At 39.5% G+C, this 26,339-nt stretch overlaps 1 protein-coding gene across 2 annotated transcripts in view; it reads left to right on the top strand.

The window, feature by feature from the left end:
• The window catches only part of LOC120518555 (ATP-sensitive inward rectifier potassium channel 10-like), a 42,869-nt gene that overhangs the window by 4,560 nt on the left and 11,970 nt on the right, over nt 1-26,339 (top strand). For both annotated transcript variants that reach the window (XM_039741413.1, XM_039741412.1), the window contains exons 3-4: nt 15,121-15,482; nt 18,104-18,625. In XM_039741413.1, the coding sequence (XP_039597347.1) occupies nt 15,131-15,482; nt 18,104-18,625 (874 nt within the window). In that variant the 5' untranslated portion in view covers nt 15,121-15,130. The remainder of the gene's footprint in view (nt 1-15,120; nt 15,483-18,103; nt 18,626-26,339) is intronic.

Raw genomic sequence — 26,339 nt, 5'->3', positions numbered from 1 at the left:
TACATTATGTGAAATGAACAGTTTACAAAGTCATAACTCAAAAATCACATACCATTCTCAAACCCAGGGTCCCAGAGGACTAGAGCCTATCCCGGCAGTAGAAGGTGCCAGGACATCACAGGGCTCTGTTATGCACATTAAGTCACATTAACATATACCGTGCACAATTATGAATACGTCATCCATTTTTCTGAGCCTGCTTAGCCCACATTAGGGACTCTGGAAGGTAGGGGCAATTTTGGTAATGTCTGGTTCACAGCAGGACCCTGCACTGGGATGGATGTCAGTCCGAGACTAGGCACACTCATGCACACCAGTCCCATTTACAGTTACTAGTTAGTCTAAAAAACACATGTGTGTCTTTGGTATGTCACACTGAAACACAAGGAGAACCTACTAGCTACAAACAGAACACACAGGAATTAAACTTTATATCTAAATAATTTTTAATATTGCTTAATTCATCAATAATAATTGATTTAGAATACACTAAATAATTAGTGTGGACACTTGGCTTTATTTGGAAAGCATTAGGGAAAGATGGCTTATTTTAGGAGTGTGTTATAGACCACCCAATGCAGATAGTACTTTCAATGCACATGTTTTTAGTAATATTAAAAAGGCAAGTTTACAGGGAGATATTATAGTCATGGGGGACTTTAACTACCGAATATTAATTGGGATAAGTTTACAAATAGTGAGGTACAGGGACTCCAGGGAGTTTTTAGAAGTAATCAGAGACACAGTATGTTAAAACACCAACACGGGGTGAAGCCTGTCTGGATTTAGTATTCTGTAATAATCAGGATAGAATTGAGGGTGTAGAGGTGATTGAACCACTAGGGTCAAGTGGCCATAATACAGTTGCCAGTGTTTTGGAAGAGTGCAGATGCAAAGAATGAAACTGTTAAGTTTAACTTTGGCAGAGCAAATTTTGAGCAGATGCGGCAAAGTCTAAAAAAGGATAGACTGGGATAAGGTTTTAAGAGTGGGTTAATGAAGAATTAAAAAAGAAGCTGCAAAGGAAAAATCAGCTGTATAAGAAGTATAAGACAAATAACTTCAGTGTGAATCGTAGGGCGTGTGAGAACATGAAGGGAACCATTAAAAAGGATATCAGGGAGGCTAAAAGACATTTGGAGAGGAATATGGCAGATAATGCCAAAGATGACCCGGAGAGATTGTTTTAGTGTTTTAGTAGTAAAAGAACAGTCAAGGAGGAGGTGAAGTGCATCAGGAATAGTAAAGGGGAATTAAAAGACACAGACAGTGAAATAGCGGATGCCCTAAACTTGCATTTTTCTGAGGTCTTCACAAGTTAGCAAGTGGATAGCCTCCCAGCAGTAAAAGGGACTACTAAGGATGTTCTGAGTGATTTAGAAATTGTAGAGGGAGAAGTGCTGCTTAGATTATCCATCCATCCATCCATTATCCAACCCGCTATATCGCAACACAGGGTCACGGGGGTCTGCTGGAGCCAATCTGAGCCAACACAGGGCACAAGGCAGGAACAAATCCCAGCAAGGTGCCAGCCCACCACAAGGAACACACACACACGCACACACACTCACACACCAAGCAGACACTACGGGCAATTTAGGATCGTCAGTGCGCCTAACATGCACCTAACAAACCCAGGTCTCCTTACTACGAGGCAGCAGCGCTACCACTGTGCCACCGTGCCGTCACTGCTTAGATTAAATCGGGTGAAATCAAACAAATCACCAGGACCAGATAATATTTACCCTCGAGTTCTTAAGGAGGTTAACAAGTACAGATATAAATCCTTGACACACATTTTAGAAAGGACTGGGAAATGGCAAATATTATCCTGTTATATATAAAGAATGACTGGGCAGATCCAAGTAACCATAGGCCATTAACCTTATTGTGCATCACAGGAAAATTAATGGGAAGAATTATAAAGGATAAGATTGAGCAACTCATGGCAAGGACAGAATATATTAGGAACAGTCAGCGTGGGCTCAGAAGAGGGAGGTCGTGTTTTACTAACATGCTGAAATTCTATGAGGAAGCAACAAAAGGATACGATCAAAGTGGAGCAGTCAGTCATTGTCCAACCCACTATATCCTAACACAGGGGTCAATCCCAGCCAACACAGGGTGCAAGGCATGAACAAATCCCTGGGCAGGGTGCCAGCCCACCACAGGACACACACCAAGGACAATTTAGGATCACCAATGCACCAAACCTGCATATCTTTGGACTGTGGGAGGAAACCGGAGCACCCGGAGGAAACCCACACAGACACGGGGAGAACATGCAAACTCCACGCAGGGAGGACCCGAACCCATTCTCCTTACTGCAAGGCAGCAGCGCTACCCACTACGCCCCCATGCCGCCCTAAAGTGGAGCAGATTATATTATTTATCTGGAGTTTCAGAAAGCATTTGATACAGTGCCATATGAGAGGTTGAGCATCAAACTAAAAGAAGTGGGAGTTCAGGGTGATTATTGTAGATGGGTGCAAAACTGGTTCAGACTGGCACAAACTGGTAAAGTTTGCAGATGATACCAGTTTAGGTGGATTGGCAGATCATCAAGAATAGGAGATGAGCTATAAGGAGAGATTGAAAGAGTTGAGCCTTTAGAGTTTAAGCAAAAGAATATTAAGAGGTGACATGATTGAAGTGTTTAAAATTATGAAGGCAATTAGTCCAGTGGATCGAGACTGTTATGTTAAAATGAGTTCATCAAGAACACGAGGATACAGTTTGACACTTGTTAAAGGTAAATTTCACACAAACATTATGAAGGTTTTCTTTACACAGAGAACCATAGACACTTGGAATAAGCTACCAAGTAATGGGGTAAGCAGTAAGGATTTTCCAGAGAGACACTGTACCACAGGAGTCCAGTCTTAGTCTGAGGTTATCCGACTGGATAGCGTCCATGTCTCACAACCATATAGCAAGACAGGAAGCACCAGGACTCTAAAGACTTGGACCTTTGTCCTTTTGCATAGATATCGGGAGTGACGCACACCCCGTTTCCAGCAGCCTCATGACCCCCCATGCTCTCCCAATCCATCTACTGACTTCATAGGAAGAGTCACCAGAGACATGAATGTCACTGCTGAGGTAAGTAAACCTCTCAACAAGGTCGACACTCTCTCCGCTGACAGACACACTGCTGATGGCTGTGCCTAAGAGGTCATTAAAGGCCTACCATCATTTTCCAGTGGATCATTTAAGATGTTAGCAGTCTTGCAGTTGAAAAGCTCTATCATCTGCTGGGATTTTGTTTATCTTTTTAATTAAAACATAACATTTTCGAGCCCATTTAATCTAATTAATTTAATGTATATGTTGTAGTCAGCTAGTATAAGCTGATGTATACCATAAAGGTTAATAAATTATCAAATGTTAAGGGGAGCAAAGCTATTTCTGTCATCCTTTGTATAGAGAAGATTTATATTTTGTGCCCCTAGAAGTATCAGGCAAATCGTTTACCATTCAAGAATGTTGTCCATATTGCACCATTGTCTTTATTAAAATCAATTCACTTTATTTTGTATAGCAGGCACAAAACACCATAAGATGTTCAGAGGGAGCTATAAACTGCAAGCTGTACAAATTACTACCTTCATAATGAGTACACATAAAGATGTAGATTTGTTTAAATAGACAGAAAAACAATGTTAAAAAAACTGATAAACATAAATGGTGTCCAGGAATACCAGTCCATTAATTAATTGAACATAAGTAATTTATGATCACCGTGTGTGACTCTGGTGGTCATCAGCCTGGAGATGACCTTACAGCACTTCTTATTAATTAAACTAGTAAAGCCTGATGACAGTTCAAACAAAGTCAGCAATAGTGAGCATTCAGTAGCAAATAGCAGGAATGGATTTCTACCTCTGTAAGTCAATGGACCACGACCAATGTCGCTGTAGATGGTGGTGGCGGTGGCAGTATTGTGATACCCACTTGCACAGTCACTCAGTCCTACCATGGTCATGTTTCCCATAGGCATCTGAGATCCTTCCTAACCTTCTTACAGCTGTGGTTGCCAGAGCTGACTCCATCTCATATTATAATCAGCACGTGTGGCGGTAATTTGAGCAGACCATCTTTTATTTCTGTCAGACTCACTTAGCTGGTCCCATGTCTGGTGACATTTCTGTTAAGACCTTCTTAGTGTAGTTCAGTGGCAGTACCAATACAACACAATACAATGCAACTTATTTTTGTGTAGAACTCTTCACTGAGTGCAGGCACAGAGTGCTGTGAACACATTTTCAGGTAACATGCAAGTGTAGATTATTCTAATTACTCAATACAGAATTAGTACATATATAAAGATATCAATTTGTTAAAACACACAGAAATGAAATGGAAACAAACAATATTTGTCCATTAAGTGACTGATAAACTATGGCTAGTTGGCAACGGAAGAGATTAAAATTGAAAAGAGAAAGTTAAAGACAAAATTAGACAGGGACAAAATCCTGGAGACCTCGGCCAACTAGCCGCCTGCCCCTTCCTGGGCATCCTATAGTAGAAGTAGAGTCTGTGCTGGCCGTCCAGTCTGATGAGAGAATCTTTTCTTCCGATGATTCCAATGCTCCTTTATCTGAGATGAGATTTCCATACACAGGAGAGCAGCGTGGCAGTAGAGCAGTGGCACCAAGTGCCACATCGAGACACCAAGAACAGAAACAGAACGGAGGAGTGCTGGTGTCCTCTCGACTGACCCTGTTCATCTCTATATAAGGAGGAGTCCAATGAGATCTCCTCATGTGGGAGTTGTGAGCATAGTGGATGTGCAAATGTGATCATTCATAACTCAGGTCTCCCATGGAAGTTTCTTTTAAAAATCAGTTTATTTTCAGGGATTTTATGAACATTTAACATGGAATTAGCATTATGAAAAATTTGGTAATTAAATTAATAACAAAATGACTGATGAGAAATTAAATGACGTAATATTTCCTCTTAATACCCAATCTCCAAAACAATATGTATTAATAAAAAATGTGGGCCAGCACTGATAATTGATTATGTGTAATATCTGCTAATTCTTATATCAGTATTCATTATTTCATATTTTTTTCTGCATTGTGCCTATGTGCAAATTGCAGCCAAATTTCTGTTTCTGAATTAATGACTTAAATGAGCTCACATTATTTCAATGAGGTAAAACTTTATTTATTTGCCTATCCAAATTACCTCGGTCCTATCAAACAGAAATAAAGAACTCCTCAACCAGTTGTGTTAATTTTGAGAAAAGAGAATAATGGGATTGACAAGATTTGATGGGCAAAATAGTCTGATCTCTTCCAAAACTGCTCAGATGTTTTAACGCTGTGCTGTAGTTGTTTAAAATTGAAAACCACAGCCATGAACATCAGAGTAATGGACTTTGACTTCCTTGTGTTTTGAATGAATGAATTAACTTTCTCAAATGACAGTTTAACTAACAAAAGAGCAGCAGGTTGCAGCCCAGCCACAGACAATGTATTTTTATCTCCTGTAACTCTAAGGTAGGCAGCACTCTGGTCCAGACATTGAAGTTTCTTATCTTCTTATATAATACGCGACCGTGGCTGTTCGTTTGTCTGTCCAGGTTTTTAAATCGCCTGTAGCTCGCAAACTGTTTCACCTATTGACTTGAAATTTGGTACACATATACTACGTGACGTCTACTATCCGCTGTCGTGGTGATGATTTTTATTACTCTTTTTGTTTTTATTTTATTATATTATAGAATCAACTCTCGGCAGTGCGCAGCAGGGCGGCCGTGTGGCGCACGCGTATGGGCACCGTTCTCTACCACCTTCGCTAATCATTCTTGAGGCAGATTGAAGACTTAAGTGCCAGCTTAAGTGAAAAATTAAAGAAAACATACTTAGTAATTGCAACACGAAAACTAACTTAATCAGGTTTTAACGCGAAAAGATGCCGGCGAAAGAAGAGAAGCAGCAGGCTGCTAGGGTCGAGAAAAAAGGAAGCAGCAAGCGCATCAACCTCTGAGCAAACAAATGCTAAACAGAGACAGAGAAAGAGGATGAAAATTAGGAACGCTCAAGTCAAGCGTATTCACTGCACGTTATAATTAATAAATTTGTGTTGTAATTTTTTTATCTTAGTCCAGCCAATCAGAACTGCTGCTTTATTGTTGGCATTTACAGTGAAAAATGGCTGCACGGCTGTCATTTAACTCAACAAACTACACAATGTTCAGTGAGCAGTCTTTTTACTTAATGCATTATAATATTGCAAGTAATCATGGCATTTAGTTTACCTCATTATTGTGCGTTATTGATATGATGCCCAATGTATTGGCTATCCCTACTTCCAATGTTGCCTGTTACTGTAAACTGAGTGTTTTTAAAAGCAATTTCTAAGGCGTTATTTCAGTGCCACTATTCTGAGCACACGTAAAAAAATATTGAGCGCACGTAAAAAAAGATTGCAAGTGCAAGTGTTGCATTTTGAAGAGAAATTTATTTTGAGCGTACAAAAGCTGAATTTGAGTGAACAAAATTCATTGCTGCGTGCAAAAAATGTATTTCAGTGTTTGCGCTTATCCATATACACACACAATAGCACCCCTCTCGCTCAGTTTTTCATTTGCGCTTGCTCGCAATGTGTTGCTTGCGCTCACAACATTCTCTGCTGCAAGCGCTCAACTCTCTGTACACCGTTATAAGTGTGCCACAAAACCAACCAATCACAGACTTGGTTTCAAAAATTCTGATTGGCTCTTACGGTCTCCAATCAGCTCGCTAGCTGCGGAAACAGTCCGAAATGTAGCTAAATCCAGCTAAACTCAATTAAACCCCAATTTTAAAATAAAATAATTAAAGATATTATCCGCAAATTCCCAAAATCCCAAGTCTGTGATTGGTTTTTACGTGCGCTCAGAATAGTGGCACTGAAATAACGCCATAAATTTCACTCACAGCAGTGAACACAAGTGCTCAGAAAGTAATTTACTGAAGACAAAACTAGAAATTAAAAAAATATATATATGAATAAATACCATTAATAGAATTCTTTTGGTATACATAAACATGTTGCACAAAAAATCTGTTGTCATACAAAAAAGCCGTACTGCACCTATATACAAAATGGCAGGTTTATCTGCTTTGATTTGCTTTATTATAATTTGGGATTAAGTTATGCAATAGCATCAAATTTGGACATTACTGAGGCTTTTTTACTTATAAAAAACTTTGAAAGACTTTACGGAGTATCGCATACCAGTGTCTTTTGTGAGGCATTTGTCAGACTGGCGCAGTCTCAGTGTGTTTTCTGTGGTTGCATGTGCATCAGCTCTGACATCGACTGGCACACCTTCAGAGGCTGACCGCTACCTCATGTACTTCCTGCCCACAACGGAAAAAGAGAAAATAATTAATACAGTTGATGAAATGTTTCTCAAGGGAAGGCTGACAGAAAATGTATACGGAAAATAAATACTGGAATATGAAGGAAGCACATGACTTAAAAAAAGAGATTGACTGGATAGTCAAGTTATGAGATTTGAAGTATTTTTAAAGCTATGGTTTATTGCAAAATGTCCAAATGTCCATGGGTTGTTGATGGGTTGAAATCTAAGTAATCAACGTACACCTCAGTATTAACGTTAGCAGTGCATCATCAGTGAGGGTAGGAATGTACATCAACCGGTAAATCAAGAGCTTTGCCTTCACCACGACTGACTGTTATAAAGTCTGCATAACTGCTCACATTACTCCTATCTATCTACCTCTCCCTACTTCCCTCACTCATGAACGAGACCCCGAGATACTTAAACTCTTCTACTTGAGGTAGCACCTCATGCCCAACCTGGAGCAGGCACACCTTTCTTTGGCACTCTGGGATATTGACGTTTTTGAATCAGCTCTGGTCTTCAGGACCAATAGGCAACAGTATTGTCCAGCTGCCCAAAATCCATCCATCTTCTGAACCCGCTCTATTCATTACATGCTATTGGCTATATGGGGAATAAACAGGAAGGACCCCACCCTGGAAGTGGCACCAGCCTTACAGCGAAACACACTTACAGTAGTGACATGTGGGCCAGATGAAAGTCCAGCACTGGAATTCTTATTCATATTTTCTTATTCATTAATAAGTAAAAAAAAGAAATTAGTGTAAAGGCAAATTACAGTGATAAACATACCATCAGATGCATGAGCGTCACATAATCCCACTCCTGAAATGTCTTCATTCCGCAATAATTCCTTTTCCTCTATTAAAATAAAAATGTGGGTCAGTGAAACTCACCAGCAAGCCACAATCTACAATCAAATCAAGTCCAAAATCACAACATGGGCTTCAGCTTCAATGACCAGGACTTAAGTAGGGCAAGGACAAACTCTGGGAGGAGTGTGCAGCGTCCCCAGGCCCGGGCTAGATAGATAGATAGATAGATAGATAGATAGATAGATAGATAGATAGATAGATAGATAGATAGATAGATAGATAGATAGATAGATAGATAGATCTTCTCAAAAGAGATGTCATACAGCCGAGGTTAGCTAAAGAGTCTAAACTCAGGATACAGACCTCAAATATGACTCTTCTAATTTTATTACAGTAACAAAGATATTTTATGTAAGAATAGATGTTCAAAATGTCAAATTTGGTTTTGTACTTTCCATGTATATAGAAGACCTTTCAAATGGTAATTATCAAGAGGTAAGAAAAGATGAAAGAGATCCACTGAAAATAATTTTCATCATGATGTGCTTGACTGTTTTCCCATGAAGCGTTTAAGTGCTCCTGTCATGGATGTCAGTTGGTTGACACGTTCCAATACCGTACTCTGCTGCGTCTTAAAGGGCAATTGTCACTTTAGTGGACATGCATTATTATTTCACTTTTTTGATTTGTTCAGGATGTGCCATAGATTTTCATCCTTCATGCTACTCAAATATTTTTCATCATGATTTGTTTCATTGAGGAGACCACCAAATTTATCTATTAGTGGTGCAAATGCTAGTCCATGCAAAGTTTATTGATTTTTTTTAAATATGAACAGTGCTTCTATCCATCAGCTTTGTGAAAACCTAATTTTTCAGGGACAACCATAAACCTTAACAATTCATAGTAAGCTCTAAATACCCCTCAAGCACAGAAATTCTAATAATATTGTAAGTAATATATTTTATATATATATATATATATATTTGTGCAAAAATATTAGACTGGAGTTTTTTCACCTGATGTCTTAGTTGCCTATAGCTCATACTTTGATCTGATATTTGCTGCTAGACTGGCTCCAACACAGTACAACTCTGAAGTGGACTAGTCAGGTATGAGAATGTTATAATACCCTAGCTACAGTATAATATATATTCTTAACGGTGACACAGTAGTTAGCCCTGTGGCTTCAGTGCCTTCACTGACTCAAATCAGGTTCCTCAAGTTCCTCATTTTCCTTGCGTCTAATGATGCTGAACAACTTCCAGCTCTCTGCTGTCCTGGTTCAGAGCATGAATACATAGATAGATAGAGATAGATAGATAGATAGATAGATAGATAGATAGATAGATAGATAGATAGATAGATAGATAGATAGATAGATAGATAGATAGATAGATACTTTATTAATCCCAAGGGAAATTCACATAATCCAGCAGCAGTATACTGATACAAAGAAACAGTATTAAATTAAATAGTAATGATCAGTGAAATAGAGAAAAATAGAGATAAAAAGGTAAAAGATAAAGTCATATACGGAGCTGCTGGAAAGGCTGCCACTGTTCCATCCAACCCAGAAAAACCTATTACCTGTTATTTCCCTTTTGAAAATATAACTGAGTAGAAATGTAAAATCAGTAGAAATGTAAAATCCAACAAGATATTAATATCTACTAAACTACCATGTAACTTATTCCATTTATTTACATTTTTTTCTGTGTCAAGAAACAGCTTCTAATGTTCTCGCAAAATGTAACCAAAATCAAAATCTCTGCCCCGATCTTTTTTTGAACAGCCCATGATCAAGTAACAGCTGGCACTGAATTCTCAGATGGTTGTGCATTTTTACTTTCTCATATACGAAATATAGGGAGAGTATTGTAATCTTTCAAAAATTCAACCTTGTGATTTTGATGAATCTCAACATTTTGGACCCCCCTGAGTTCGATTTACTTTCTCATTGGGAAAGTATTGTAGTCGTCCAAAAATTATATTTCAAGATTTTGACGGATCTCGATATTTTAGACTTCCCTGAGTCCGAAAATACTATTTTTGGAATTACTTTATATGTCTGTGTGTGTGTGTGTATGGAAACACAATAACTTGAGTTCACTTTTATTTAGGTCAACCAAATTTTGCATACAAGTATTAGGTACAAAACGTAGATTTCTCTGCTAACCGTAAGTGGTACTTTTTTATTCATGCAGCTGCAGAGTTCAATTTATTCAACTTTACTTATATAATAATTGCTCAATATGTTGTTAATTTGATTTGATTTGTTGTTGATGGTTATTTAATGTATATAATATAAAAGTATAATCAATATTTTGTGCTTTAGATAGATAGATAGATAGATAGATAGATAGATAGATACTTTATCTATCTATCTATCTATCTATCTATCTATCTATCTAAACCACAAAATATTGATTATACTTTTATATTATATACATTAAAGATTTACTCCCCAAACATCCTTCTCCATATCTGAGTACACGAGAAAGACTAGGGGAGACCACTCCAGATTAAATTTTTTTTATTTTTTGCCATTAGTATGTGTCATGCTCACATTGGTACAAAAATGTGCATTAAAGTTTATAACAACATTTATTTATATAGCACATTTTCACACAAGCAATGCAGCTCAGAGTGCTTTACAAGATGACAAATATCTTGTAGTTATATGAAATGAAAAACAGAAAAGAATAGGCAATAATATTAAAGAATAAATAACAAAGGAAAAAGCTAAGGTCAAATGGATAGGAGGACAGAAAAAAACAACAAAACAAACTCCAGTTAAGTTGGAGAAAAAAATAAAATCTGCAGGAGATTAAAGGCCAAAAAGACCACCCAGCCCTGACTAAGCATTTTACCTTTCATAAATGGTCGTAAATCAGTCCTCTTTGTTTTAACACTTCACGTGATATTATTTGATAAAGTTGATCTCGAGGACAGACACCCGCCTTCAGTCCATCATCATAGGGGGCTGCATGGTGCCTTCATCAGGTGGTGGTGGTGGTGGCGCAGATCGCCACTACTGAAGAACCGGTAGAGACAACTGAGAATAGTGGGGATTAGTAAAGACTGCGGAAACCTTGAAGGATATATTAATTCTGTACCCATACAGTCTATCAGGAAATACAACTAAAATGTAGCTCACTATTCATAAATAGAGTTTGAGTTTTTCGTGGCTATCAGTAAAATGAACACAGGCTGCAGTCAAAAAGCTGAAATATGAAATATATGCAATAAAGTTTTGTTCACCCTGGATATTAGGTTAAATTACCACAGTTCCTGTTTGTGAACATGCCAAGGTGTTTCTCCTAATGAACATTTTATTAAGAATAACTTCAAATTATTTCCTTTAATAACAGACAAAAAAGAATAACAGCGTTTCGTGCCAAGAAATGAAATCTGAAAAATGCTTATCTGATTCTCATCTGACACCTTCCTACAGGAAGTAATGACAGATAACTGAGTAATAATAATAATAAAACAGGGCAGTGTGTAAAGGCAGAATATCAAAATGAATATCATTTGTGGAATGTGGGAAAAGTAATCCTTGTAAATATAGACAGTGCGCTGGGCTGTTAACTGAAAAATGCTTTTAATAATCAGTGAAATCGTAAACGTGTATCATTCAGTTCAGGACTGTGGAGAGCTGCAACCTATATGAGCTGCATTAGGCACAAGCCAATCCATAATCTATATATACTGTATATATATATATATATATATATATATATATATATATATATATGAAATCCAACATCTGTCTGTATGTTTGTCCGCTTTTCATGAGAGAACTACTTCACGGATTTAGATCGGTTTTTTTTCTATAATTTGCTTGAACATTCCAGTTGATTTTGCGCTTCTCTCATTGAGCTAAGTATCATAGTTTGCATGCGGTACTGATTTATTTGTGAGAACCTGAGGGAGCAGTGCCCTCCTCACTCACGTGCCAGCCTCCATTCGAGTCGCTCTACGTCTCGCCACGTGTTGGAGCGTACCTTGCCTCCTCTTAGCTAGCGATACCTGTTTGTTCAACAGACATTATCATCTACAGATTGTTAAGGAGTAACGTTTGACTTTTTGAGAGAGAGATCAGAGCTACGTGTGTTTTAGCGGGTAGCTGCTGATTGGCAGAGATATCACAGTCATGTGCTCTTCTGCACATGCGGGAGACGCTCTCCCGTCAGAGCTGAACACGATCAGATACAGTGCCAACGTTTTGACGTTGGAACCTACCTACCTTACACTTTGCCACAATTACATTATTTTTAATTATTTTATTGATTTTTAAAGGTTGTCCTGTTTTACTACTACATGGGCAGAGCCAAAGGGGACAGCTAGTAGTGTATAATAATTAAAGTGAGATGATTAATAGGAAATAGCGGCACATAATATTGTCAAACCACCTTAATCCAAATCAGGCTTGCATGGAGGAATTGTGAAGCCAATTTCAGTAGTAACTGCAAAAAGTACAAGAATCAATGGTATTATAATATCAAACAAATTTACACTTGAGCCCTTCTTTTATTCTGCCTATGCAGCGCAAGGTTGTGGAGAACCTGGAGCTTATCCAACAAGCATCAGGTACAAGACAGGAACAGTTCCTAGAAAGTCAGGCCATTGTAGCATTTCATGTGAATTACTCAATGACGTATCTGTGCAGCACATCCATTTTTTAACCCCCCTTTTCCATTATCCTGGAGTGAACGCTAGTCCATCCCAAGGCACACTCACGCATTCCTGACCAATCCAAAGTGAGAGAAGCCAGACTAAATGAAGAAGGCCAATGCAAACATTGGGAGAATGTGCAAACTTCACAAAGGCACTGATGGGAAATTTGTAACCCAAGCAAATAGAGTAGCACTGTGAGACACCAGTGTGCCATCCTCTGAGAAACATTGTGTACGAGATGAACACTGCTTTGAAAAATGCAGATGCCATCTTCATCAAATACATATATTTAGTTGAATGAGAACTGATCGACTGGACAGGATCTTAAAATGTTGTACCACAAAAAATTTTTTTTTTAATTAATTTCCCCTTACTCACCACCAGTTAGTTTCACTGAGCAAAGCACAGTGTGAAGATGGAGTAAGAGGACATAAATGCAGAACTTCCTGTCCAGCCAAAGAACTCCTTTTTCTTCAGGCTACAGAGATGTAGTGCCGTCTATGGATTTCAAAGACTTTGTGCTTGAAAGAGGTGTGAAGAGTTAAATTTTGGCTACACTCTGTTCGGGCAGTCCTTTCGCTTAGTGGAATACAAATGAGAGGTCTTTGTCAGTGGACTGTGTGTCTCTGCCTCCTCTCTCACTGCCTCACACACAGAGGAGCTTTGTGAGTGGAAGCTTTTGTTCCTTTTATCTGCAGCTGGACAAAAGGGGCTTTTAGAGTCCTCGCCCCTGGATTGAGAGAGGGGGGGGGCAGTACGAATGAAGGAGAAAAAAAAAAAGGGATAGGTAGAGTGAGAAAGAGAGAAGTCTGCCATAATCAAAGTGTCCGTGGAGAAAGACAAAATGGTGGTGGTAGGGGTGACAGGGGGTTAGCAAAATGCAGCCTGTAAGAGGTGCACAAGTGAGTAAGGCCAACTCAAATTAGGAGACGAAAGGTGACCATTCTACAAATTGGTTTGGGGGGTTGGTTATATATACAAGTGCTGTATTGGGCCTTTCCATCTCTTAGTTGGCCTGCTGAACGAAGGGAATCGTGAGAATCTCGAGTGTTCCCGTATCATTGGTAGACAAAGTTCCTGACACAGAACTCTCTTTCAGATGACAAACAAAGCATGAAGAGGCTAACATGGCCAAGTCTGACTGATAAAAATCAAACTTTCTCTTATGACAGGGAACAAAAAAAGAGAAAGAAAGAAACACATTCCTTTGTAGGATGAGTGAAATCAAAGAAATCTCTAATTATGTAACTGCCGAACCCCACACACTCACTCACACAAGGCCTCTGAGAAGAGCTCTGTAACTGGAGAGAGATAGCTTTTCACTGAGCAGAGTAGAAGGAGGGGGCGCACATGCAAGAAGGGCTTGTGTTGTAGTTGTAGAACGGGAGAGGGAGACATGGATAATGAGAGATGGAAGATCAGGCAGTCTGAACTGGTTCACGTGATGGAACTTTCGGATGTGGGGAGTACATTTTCAAAAGAAAAGATAGGACGGAGAAGGAAGAAAGGCACTGAATTGTTCCTGCCTAGAGAAAGAATAAAGGCTGTTTATTTAAATATTTAAGCCAATTTAATACAGATAGCCCATTTTATCAGACATTTCATGTGTACTCCTTTATGACACGATCTGATATATGTGTGATGCTTATAATACAAATACTTAGCTATCAGAAAGTCTACAACTGTATGGCTAGAAGTTGTTCACTGACTATCAGAAATCAAAGAAAGATTTTAAGAAGCAATCACCTGTGGCTCGCTTAGACAGGTGGCCTTATTCAAACCTCAGCGACTACCAGCAGGTATAAGAGTTAGGACTCCAAGAAGGAAGCACCTCCATGCCTAAACATGAACTGATGAGGAGTAGCAGTCCCTGGTTCTTTATAGTTTTGTAAAGGTGCCTTCCCAAATAAGGCCAACTGTTTGATATTAGGAGAAATGATTTGCCCATGAAGTTCAAATGGAACTCTAATTCCTTTGCTAAATCCTGTAAAACAAGGTGACAATTCTAGAACACCTCAGTATCATGTTCATTTCTGGTTCATGCCTGAAGGGTCTTCTTCAGGGACCTTTTTTGCTAAGCCTCCATGTTTTGGTTTTCCTCTTACAACCTAACTCATTTCCTTTCCTAGGCCATAAGTCATAGGGTCAATATGTACTTCTCTAAGGAAGACGGACATTTCAAGGTAAGGAAGACAAAGGTTTCGAGGTAAGCTAGTAATACTCTCTAAACTTGTTCTAATTCTCTCTGGCCGACAGCTGATCAAAGATGTCTACTACGTCTCCCACTCACGCTGCGTCCCAGACCAAGGTCTTCTACAGCCAGACCACCCAGACGGACGTGCACAAGCCACTTCTCGGCAGCCCAGGCTCTCAAGGCTCGAATACCACAGCAGCCCTGCGACGTAGAAGACGTGTCCTATCTAAAGATGGCAGGAGCAACGTTCGTATTAATCACATCAGCGGCCGCGGTGCCCTCTACTTGCGGGATCTGTGGACAACTTTTCTAGACATGCAGTGGCGTTACAAGTTTTTCTTCTTCTCCGCAACATTTGTAGGCACCTGGTTCCTGTTTGGGGTTTTGTGGTACCTGGTGGCTCTGGTACATGGAGACTTGTTGGGTGAGGGTTTGTATGTTTTTGTGTGGGGTCTTGATGGGTGCTTGTTTGTTGAAATCTGCCAATTTAAGGGTTTCTAACAATTTCTTCCTTTATCAATGTGAACTTGCATAGGTGTTGCCCACCCTCTATTGATGGTATACATGTAGGAATTTTGTAGTAAGGAGTAAAGGTTTTTTTTTTTTAATTTTTTCCTAACATGATGCCTTTCATATTTGTATAATGCAGCCCCATGACCACCAGGTTACAAACCACTGTACTAATGTAAGAGGCAAGAATAAAAGCATCACAAACATATGTAATATTAAAATAATTTCAAATAATAAGTTTTTAAAATTTTATTTTTATTTTATACAATCAAGTCTAATTCATACAATGAAGAAGATAACAATCAAGTCGAACTTAACAAAACAGAATTCAACCCGCCTCTGAGAGAAAGAGAGGAAAGCCAATAGCAAGAGCAAATCTTTCAAAACAACAAAGAAGGGAGAATGTTCTTTTCTTGGATATAATTGCTTATTCCAAAATTTTAATAATTAGATCTTGCCATATTATAAAAAAAGTTCTAAACACATTCTCTAAGTGAATATTTTTTCCCCATATTTAAAATAGTATGGAACATCAGTTACCCACTGACTTATAAAAGGTGGGCTGGGATTCTTCATTTAAGCAGGGTAAGTCTACATGCTTGTAATGTGGTGAAGGCAAATACAATCAATTTGTCCTTTTCCAACTGTAAGCCCGTCCTGGAGTCCACCAAACACAGTGGGTTATGAGTGATTGTAACACCAAGGCTGTCTGGTTTTTGTCCAGAATGATGTCATTTTGGTGTGATTCCAAAACACGTGGCTCAGCGAGGCCAGAGCTCAAATGCAACATTCACATGTTGGATCTTGCCTTGGATTCATTTTGGACTATTTTAAATGAGATAAATGTGATCGATGAAATATTTTAAGTTGAATGATTGAATTCTTTGCACATACGGAGCTAGAGTGTACTCTATACATGGCTGACTTCCGCTCCTTTTCTGAGATATTAAGTAAAATGTCCTTTCCCCACCATACCCTAAGATCTTTGAAAGGAAGAGACGTTAATATATTTTATATATTATTGAGATTCTGTCCGAGTCTTCAAGACTGATTAGTATTTCTTCTAGAGTAGAAATGGGTGGGAGGTGGGGACAATTAGGCAGGTTCCTTTTAGCAAAGTTTCTGATTTGCAAATAGTGTAAAAAATGTGTTGATGAAGTTAAATTTGAAACATAATTTTTCATAAGATGCAAAGACATTATCCATATATAAATTTCTAAGTATTTCAATCCCAGACATTTTCCAAAGATTAAATACTGTGTAGGTCTGAGAGGGTAGGAAAAGGTGATTATCATGTACAGCTGCACTGGTTCCAAATTAATGTACAATTGGATTATTGGTATGTTGACTCTTCTTCTTTCGGCTGCCCCTGTTAGGGGTCCCCACAGCGGATCATCTTCTTTTATATCTTTTTGTCCTCTGCATCTTGTTCTGTTACACCCAGCACCTGCATGTCCTCTTTCACCACATCCATAAACCTTCTCTTAGGCCTTCCTCTTTTCCTTTTTCCTGGCAGCTCTATCCTTAGCATCCTTCTCCCAATATACCCAGCATCTCTCCTCTGCACATGTCCAAACCAACGCAATCTTGCCTCTCTGACTTTGTCTCCCAACCGTCCAACTTGAGCTGACTCTCTAATGTACTCGTTTCTAATTCTGTTCATCCTCGTCACACCCAATGCAAATCTTATCCTGTATATTTGCCACTCAGTAATAAAATTGAAAGTTAGGTAGTGCCATGCCACCTTCTGCGTTAGGTTTTTTTGCTGTAGAGTAACCTTTTGAATGTAAGGCTGTTTCAGATTCCAAATAAATTAGGTTGTAATTGAATCTAACATTTTAAAGAATGATTTGTTAATGTGTATGGGGATGCTTTGAAATTGAAAAAGAAGCTGGTGGAGGATGTTAATCTTGATAGTGCTGATTCTCCCTGCTAATATGAGGAGGGTGGTAGACCATCTGTTTACATCTTGTTTGATTTTTTTTCCAAGCTGATAGCAAAATTGTGTTGAAAAAGATTTTTTATATTTACTTGTGATGTTTACTCCTAGATATTTAAACTGTTGTGATAAAATAAATGGATGTCTAGTCTAGTACTGTGTGCTAGAGTTCACTGTGTCACGCACGCGTGAATAGGAGACCGCGGACGGACCTTAAACCACTTCGGAAGACGTTCGCCGTCAGGAAAGATGGCGGAGGAAGGGCATAAGTAGACGTACTGCGGGAAGGCTTATGATGGTGGAGTGTCTTTTTTCCTGGAAGAAATAATAGGAGAAAGGTTAGTACCCCGCCACTCCCTGCCGGCGAACGTCTTCCGAAGTGGTTTAAGGTCCGTCCGTGGTCTCCTATTCGCGCGTGCGTGACAACTGGAAAAAGCAGACGTTTATTCAAATTGACTACTGGTAAGGATGTTTGTGGGTCTGATGTATACAGTACCATATCATCAGCATATAATGGTTTTTTCTGTTCTAGTCCTTCTCTTTTACTTTTTTAACTAGATGGTTTACAATATATATATGGTTTTTTTTTTTTCTAGAATTTGATCCACCTTCCAATCATACTCCTTGCGTCATGCAGGTGCAGACCTTGACTGCGGCCTTCCTCTTTTCCCTGGAATCTCAGACCACAATTGGTTATGGCTTTCGCTGTATCACAGAGGAGTGCCCGGTTGCCATTCTTCTTCTCATCATTCAGCTGGTGATTACAATGGTGCTAGAAATCTTCATTACAGGTACCTTTCTAGCAAAACTGGCCAGGCCAAAAAAGCGCGGAGAGACTGTGAAATTCAGTCACCATGCCGTTATCTGCAGCTACGAGGGACGACCTTCACTTATGATTCGTGTGGCCAACATGAGAAAGAGCCTGCTTATTGGCTGCCAGGTGACAGGCAAACTGCTTCAGACCTCACTTACTAAAGAAGGCGAGACCATAAGGTTGGACCAACGCAATGTATCCTTCCAGGTGGACACAGCCAGTGACAGTCCCTTCCTCATTCTGCCACTGACTTTCTACCATGTCATCGACAACGAAAGCCCCTTTCGAGCCTGGGTTGACAAAGGTTAGACTATTGTTTCAGTTCAATTTAGTTTTTGATATATATAATATATATATAATACATTTTGTTTATATAGCGCATTTCTCTTTAACAAGGTTATAGATATATATGATGCAATTCAGACTTTACAAATTACTAATTATGTAACACATACACATAACAATACAGATTACTTGAACCTTTTTAATTAATTAAATGTTCTCTTGTTCTCTGTCTCTGATAAGATTGCTCTGACTAGTTAATATGGGTTTCCTGAAATACTCATAGTGGGTCATCCTTTAGCATGTGTTATGGCAGGGTTATGGCAAGGTTACTCCAGTCTCTTCCAGGTTTACTGTAGCAAATTTTGTAATTGTGGATTTACAGTGCATCCGGAAAGTATTCACAACGCATTACTTTTTCCACATTTTGTTATGTTGCAGCCTTATTCCTAAATGGATTAAATTCATTTTTTTCCTCAGAATTCTACACACAACACCCCATAATGACACATGAAAAAGTTTACTTGAGGTTTTGCAAATTTATTAAAAATAAAAAACTGAGAAAGCACATGTACATAAGTATTCACAGCCTTTGCCATGAAGCTCAAAATTGAGCTCAGGTGCATCCTGTTTCCCCTGATCATCCTTGAGATGTTTCTGCAGCTTCATTGGAGTCCACCTGTGGTAAATTCAGTTGATTGGACATGATTTGGAAAGGCACACACCTGTCTATATAAGGTCCCACAGTTGACAGTTCATGTCAGAGCACAAACCAAGCATGAAGTCAAAGGAATTGTCTGTAGACCTCCGAGACAGGATTGTCTCGAGGCACAAATCTGGGGAAGGTTACAGAAAAATTTCTGCTGCTTTGAAGGTCCCAATGAGCACAGTGGCCTCCATCATCTGTAAGTGGAAGAAGTTGAAACCACCAGGACTCTTCCTAGAGCTGGCCGGCCATCTAAACTGAGTGATCGGGGAGAAGGGCCTTAGTCAGGAGGTGACCAAGAACCCAATGGTCACTCTGTCAGAGCTCCAGAGGTCCTCTGTGGAGAGAGGAGAACCTTCCAGAAGGACAACCATCTCTGCAGCAATCCACCAATCAGGCCTGTATGGTAGAGTGGCCAGACGGAAGCCACTCCTTAGTAAAAGGCACATGGCAGCCCGCCTGGAGTTTGCCAAAAGGCACCTGAAGGACTCAGACCATGAGAAACAAAATTCTCTGGTCTGATGAGACAAAGATTGAACTCTTTGGTGTGAATGCCAGGCGTCACGTTTGGAGGAAACCAGGCACCGCTCATCACCAGGCCAATACCATCCCTACAGTGAAGCATGGTGGTGGCAGCATCATGCTGTGGGATGTTTTTCAGCGGCAGGAACTGGGAGACTAGTCAGGATAAAGGGAAAGATGACTGCAGCAATGTACAGAGACATCCTGGATGAAAACCTGCTCCAGAGCGCTCTTGACCTCAGACTGGGGTGACGGTTCATCTTTCAGCAGGACAACGACCCTAAGCACACAGCCAAGATATCAAAGGAGTGGCTTCAGGACAACTCTGTGAATGTCCTTGAGTGGCCCAGCCAGAGCCCAGACTTGAATCCGATTGAACATCTCTGGAGAGATCTTAAAATGGCTGTGCACGACGCTTCCCATCCAACCTGATGGAGCTTGAGAGGTGCTGCAAAGAGGAATGGGCGAAACTGGCCAAGGATAGGTGTGCCAAGCTTGTGGCATCATATTCAAAAAGACTTGAGGCTGTAATTGCTGCCAAAGGTGCATCGACAAAGTATTGAGCAAAGGCTGTGAATACTTATGTACATGTGATTTCTCAGTTTTTTTATTTTTAATAAATTTGCAAAAACTTCAAGTAAACTTTTTTCATGTTGTCATTATGGGGTGTTGTGTGTAGAATTCTGAGGAAAAAAATGAATTAAATCCATTTTGGAATAAGGCTGTAACATAAAATGTGGAAAAAGTGATGCGCTGTGAATACTTTCCAGATGCACTGTATTTAAATATATATTTAACTCCTGATTTTAAACAGACGTGTTCTTTACCAGACTGGGAATTTCGCCTTTATTTGTTCATGCAATATAGGAATTTTCGTAATCACATTTTGTGACGTCAAACTTACCAGTTCATTTCCTGTTGGAGCATTGGTAAAAATTTGAGATTTCTGTTGCTTGGCTGTAAAATGTGCAGAAAAAGTAATTAGGGTATCATTTTGTTCATGAAATAAAATAATTAATAAAAAGGAAACATATTATCAGATATTGCATTGTTTCAAATAACATGCAACTAGCAAATTCTATCTATAGTAAAGCTGATTACTATTTTTTTATATTGTATATTTTTAAATTGAACACAATTGTTAAGTCACAATTTGGCAGGTTAGGCTAACAAAGTTATCTCTGAATTGTCCCATTTGGAAGCTACTGTACCTTTCGGAAAATTGACCACAATAAAAGTTTCAGCTAGGAAACTCTTTTTACTCCTTTTCCTAGAGGTCATTGTTTTTTGGCTCAGGCAGGCAACTTGGTAGGCATTTCATTTTCACTTAATATTTTGACTCTGTGAAGCAGTAAAAACATGTTGTACAGAGTTAAGTAGACAGAAAAGAAAACTAGGATGAGAGTTTGAAACAAATTCTTATCGGTTATCACATCATCGTTGAGGTTAAGGATTTGCGCTGGTATCCCGAAGGTTGTCGGTTCGAATCCCCATCACTGTCAAAAGAGATCCTCCTCTGCTGGGCCCTTGAGCAAGACCCTTAACCTGTAATTGCCCCAGGCGTGCTGTACAATAGCTGACCCTGTGCTCTGACCCCCAAGGGGTATGCGAAAACTAACAAATTCCTAATACAAGAAATTGTATAAGACGAAATAAAGAACAAAAAATACTTACACCTGGTTGTCATCCCCATCCATTCAAACACTTGACTAAATTCCCCTTAAAAATGAACTGCTAATTTTATGGGCTAACATACTTTTTCACACACAAATATGTAACATTGGATCATATTCCTCAATAACTTCCTTTTATCTAGTTTTATAACTTATATAAATATCTGAGCACATTCTTTGTCATATATATAAAGAAAGAGAGAACATTCATAAACTTTCTAGCACCATCATATGAACTTTTAACTGTAGGTCTTCATAATCTCCTGTCAGAAGAGAAAAACACAAAAAATCGATCAGCTTGGGAGAAGAGCTTTATTTGGGGAAAATGGACGCATTTTGTAAGGCCTCATTGTTGCATCAGTTATTACTACACCATTTGTTATCACCAGACACTGTACAGGAGGAACAGAGACATGTTGCTTAAATTTCAACAAAAATGCAAAATTGTAAAAGGTCTGTTACAGCAGAGTGTCAGAACAAATATTTTGAGATTAGGATACAAGTTTGCTCAATTTCACACTGAAGGCTTATTGTGAAACATATACTTCAGGACAAAGAGTGGAGACTAAGCGGAAATGTGTTCAAGAAGAAATCCTGAAAGGAGTTTTGTGTTTTTTTGGGTTTTTTTTTTTTTTAACACAAGAAGCTATAGACGTCTGGAACAAATACTGTTTGTACTATGCCATGTAGCATAAATGGAGACTATGACAGCTTTAAAAACTATCTGGATGGGACACTGGTTCGACTGTTAATTACATGACAACCTCAATAGACTGAATGATCCCCTCTTGTCTGTCAGACTTTTTATGTTCTTATGTGAATCCACAATCTCAGAGGAGAAATACAAAAATAAGTCTAATTATGAGTTCAGTTCAATTAGAACCCCCTGTAACCAGGGGAAGGTGGTCGATGTTGGCATGTCACTCTATTAGTTCAGATACTGTCAGACTTTTACAATCTAAACCTTTTAACCGTCTGATGGTAGCAAATAGCTAGTTAGGGTTAGAAGAATTTATCATGTGGAGTGTGAATTGACAAGCTGTTGTCTATTGTCCATCACATGTTTTAAATCCAAATGAACTGAAAACATTGTGGCAACTGCTCATCTTTGGCTTAATATGGTATATTGTAAGTGATCTCTTCCTCCAAACAAGTAACAATGGACACTAGACAGGACTAATACTTGGACAGAATGCAAGGCCATCACATATAGGCTGAAACAAGAATACCCACTGCCTATTTAGAGTGATCTTACATAAACAACTCCGACATGGACGACACTCACATGACAAACTTCACATAATCATAGAGTTGGAAAATGAGCCTGGGCCCCCCGAGGTGTGAAACCACATGTTTGGTAAACAGTTAGACAGTAAATCAGCATTAAACAAGCAGTCAGTGTGGACTGATGTTCAGGTATTTTGGTGTTCTTTCTACAGCCTAATGGCTTGTGTGTAGGCTGATTGGTGACCCTAACTTGTCCAAATGGGAATGGGCATTGGTGTGTGCTCTATAAAGGATTGCCCTCCTGTCCTGGCTTGGTTTCTACTTTATGCCTGATGTTCCCGGGGTACGCTTCAACTCAACTGGGCCCTACCAAAGATGGATAGATGGATGAATGACTATTAAACAAGCACAATAGATGTCAAGTCTTCTTCTGAGTAGTCAGTGACAGGCCTATAAGAAAATGCATATTGAAAAATGTGATTAATTCTGCATCCACAAATGATAAATCCAAGTCATATAATTTTGTTCCTATAAAGCTCACTTTTAAAACCTTGAACTATCACAAACATACCCATCCTTTAATCATCATAATCCCGAAACATCATCTGCGATACAGGAACCAGTACAGAACTGGAAGCCAGAGCAAAGCAGGCAACATTTACACAAACAAGCCATTCTCCCTCACACAGGATCAATTAGCCTAACACACACTTATATCTATTGTATATATGGCTGAAATAAAATACTAAACTGAATAAAAATACCATGTACACTCACTGGCCACTTTATTTGGTACATCATGCTAGTAAGAGTTGGATCCCCTTTAACCTTCAGAACTGCCATAAATCTCTAATGACATAAATTCAATAAGGTGCTGGAAACATTCCTCAGGGATTTAGGTCCATAGTGACATGATAGCATAATGCAGTTGCTGCAGATTTGTCAGCTGCACATCCATGATGCAAATCCATGAGCATCCCAAAGGTGCTCTATTGGATTGAGATCTGACGATGGTGGAGGCCATTTGAGTCTAGTGAACTTGTTGTCATGTTCAAGAAACCAGTTTGAGGTGATTTGAGCTTTGTGACATGGCAGGTTATCCTGCTGGAAGTAGCCATCAGAAGATGGGTACACTGTGGTCATAAAGGGATGCACATGGTCAGCAACAATACTCAGGTAGGCCGTGGCATTTAAACAATGCTCAGTTGGTACTGAGGGTCCCAAAGTGTGCTAAGAAAATATTCTCCACACCATTACATGACCACCATCACCAGCCTGAAAAGTTGATACAATGCAGGATGCATCCATGCTTTCATGTTGCTGACTCCAAATTCTGACCCTACCATCTGAATGTCACAGCGGAAATTGAGACTCATCAGACCAGACAACATTTTTCCAATCTTCTATTGTCCAGTTTTGATGAGCCTGTGCAAATTGTAGCCTCAGTTGCTTTTATCTGACAGGAGTGGCAGCCAATGAGCTCTCCTGCTGCTGTAGCCCATCTACTTCAAGGTTTGATGTGTTGTGTGTTCAGAGATGCTGTTCTGCATACCTCAGTTGTAACAATTAGTTATATGAGTGACCATTGCCTTTCTTGCAGCTCAAACCAGTCTGGCCATTCTCCTCTGATCTCTGGCATCAGCAAGGCATTTTCACCCTGAGGACTGCCGCTCACTGGATATTTTCCCTTTTTTGGACCATTCTCTATTAACCCTAGAGAATGGTTGTGCGTGTAAATCCCAGTAGATCAGCAGTTTCTGAAATACTCAGACCAGCCCATCTGGCACCAACAACTTGCCATGTTCAGAGTCATTTCAATCACCTTTGTCCCCATTTTGATGCTTGGTTTGAACTTCAGCAGGGTTGTCTTGACAATGTCTACATGCCGAAATGCATTGAGGTGCTGCCATGTGATTGGCTGATTAGATATTTGAAGCAGTTGAACAGGTGTACCTAATAAAGTGGCCGGTGAGTGTATTTACCACATTATTTCCCAAGTAAATAACAATTCTGGAAAGCTTCCAAATGACCATGGTAAATTCAAAGCAGCACCAGGCTCTAAATAACAGACAGTTTGCAATGAAATTCCAAAGTAAATATCTCTATTCAGGACTACCTGCCAAGATTGAACTCCCCTGAACTAGACATGTGTGCCTAAATCAGCAAAAAAAGAAGTTGATTAAACATCTAATTCAATTAAAGGGTTGATAAAAAGAACCTGCCAACGCTGTTGATCCTGAGCACCTGAAGCGAGCACCCCTGCATTAAACAGTGAATGCCGCTAATTCACTAACATTACAGTGACGTGCAGCAGCTCCACTCTACATGCTAAACAAGTAGATAGTTTATGACCAATTTTAAATTGACCATTGGCTGTGCTAAGATTCTGTGTTTTCCCCAAGTCTGAACAAGATTTCTGTCACGTTCTAAAAGCATGCTTGTTAGGTAGGCCCAGTATGAAGAAACAAATCCAGATGTTTAGATGTGTAAGTAAATGAGTCCTGCAATTGACTGGCACCCATCTAGGATTGGTTTCTGCCACATTCCAGAAATATTCAAGTTATGTTCATTGGTGACTCTAAACAGGCCCAGAATGAGCAAAAGAGTGGGAGTGTTCAAGTGTGCCCAGCAATGAACGTTTGGCCCATTAAGAGTTGGTTCCTACCTACTGTCAGGTTAGAATTCAGCCTCCTTGAACATCAACTGGATTGAAATGGGTTCAGTATTGGGTGATTGAATGGTCAAAAATGCATAAACACATGCAGTATATATCCACCCATCCATCCATTTTCCATCCCGTTGAATCCAAACACAGGGGTGTTCTGGAGCCAATCCCAGCCAACACAGGGCACAAGGCAGGAACCAATCCCAGGCAGGGTGCCAACCCACCACAGGACACACACACACACCAAGGACAATTTAGAATCGCCAATCCACCTAAACTGCATTGCCTTTGGGAGGAAACCTACTCAGACACAGGGAGAACATGCAAACTCCACGCAGGGAGGACCCGGGAAGCGAACCCAGGTCTCCTAACTGCGAGGCAGTAGCACTACCACTGCGCCACCATGCCGCCCCATACAGTATATGTGAAATAATAATTGCATGTAAAGTGTGTTGTTTATAAAATGGTTACAAGACTTCACCACTGTATGAAAACAGAAAGCTGTTTGGTGTGGGGAGGCCTACCAGCTGAGTACATGGCAGGAGACAAAGGACATAAAACCCTAATGAACATATTGACACACAGGCATTCTTCTGATGTGCTAGTAGACGAGAATAGCACGTGTGGGAGAAAACTTACCTAAACATCCAAAGAACATATGATAAGAAGAACAAACAGAGACAGAAAGAACTGACGTGCCTACTACACAGCCATGACTGCCCTATCAATTACTGTATATAATCTGGAGTATCACATACTGTATGCTGGAATTATATTAGAATGAATTCAAGTTCCTAAGTAAAGTTATGTGCTGTACTAGCTGGGTCACTGGACTTGCAGACACTAAGTCCACATCTTCAACTCACTGACCAAATAGCTTTTCTAGCTATATTTTGTACTGTAAATACTGTATACTATATACTACTAGGGGGCTCTGCCCCCT

Source organism: Polypterus senegalus, chromosome 18 (genome assembly GCF_016835505.1).
Source record: "Polypterus senegalus isolate Bchr_013 chromosome 18, ASM1683550v1, whole genome shotgun sequence".
In the NCBI taxonomy this organism is placed as follows: Eukaryota; Metazoa; Chordata; class Cladistia; order Polypteriformes; family Polypteridae; genus Polypterus; species Polypterus senegalus.
The sequence above is the reverse complement of the archived record's forward strand: the minus strand, read 5'-3'. Positions and strand labels throughout refer to the sequence as shown.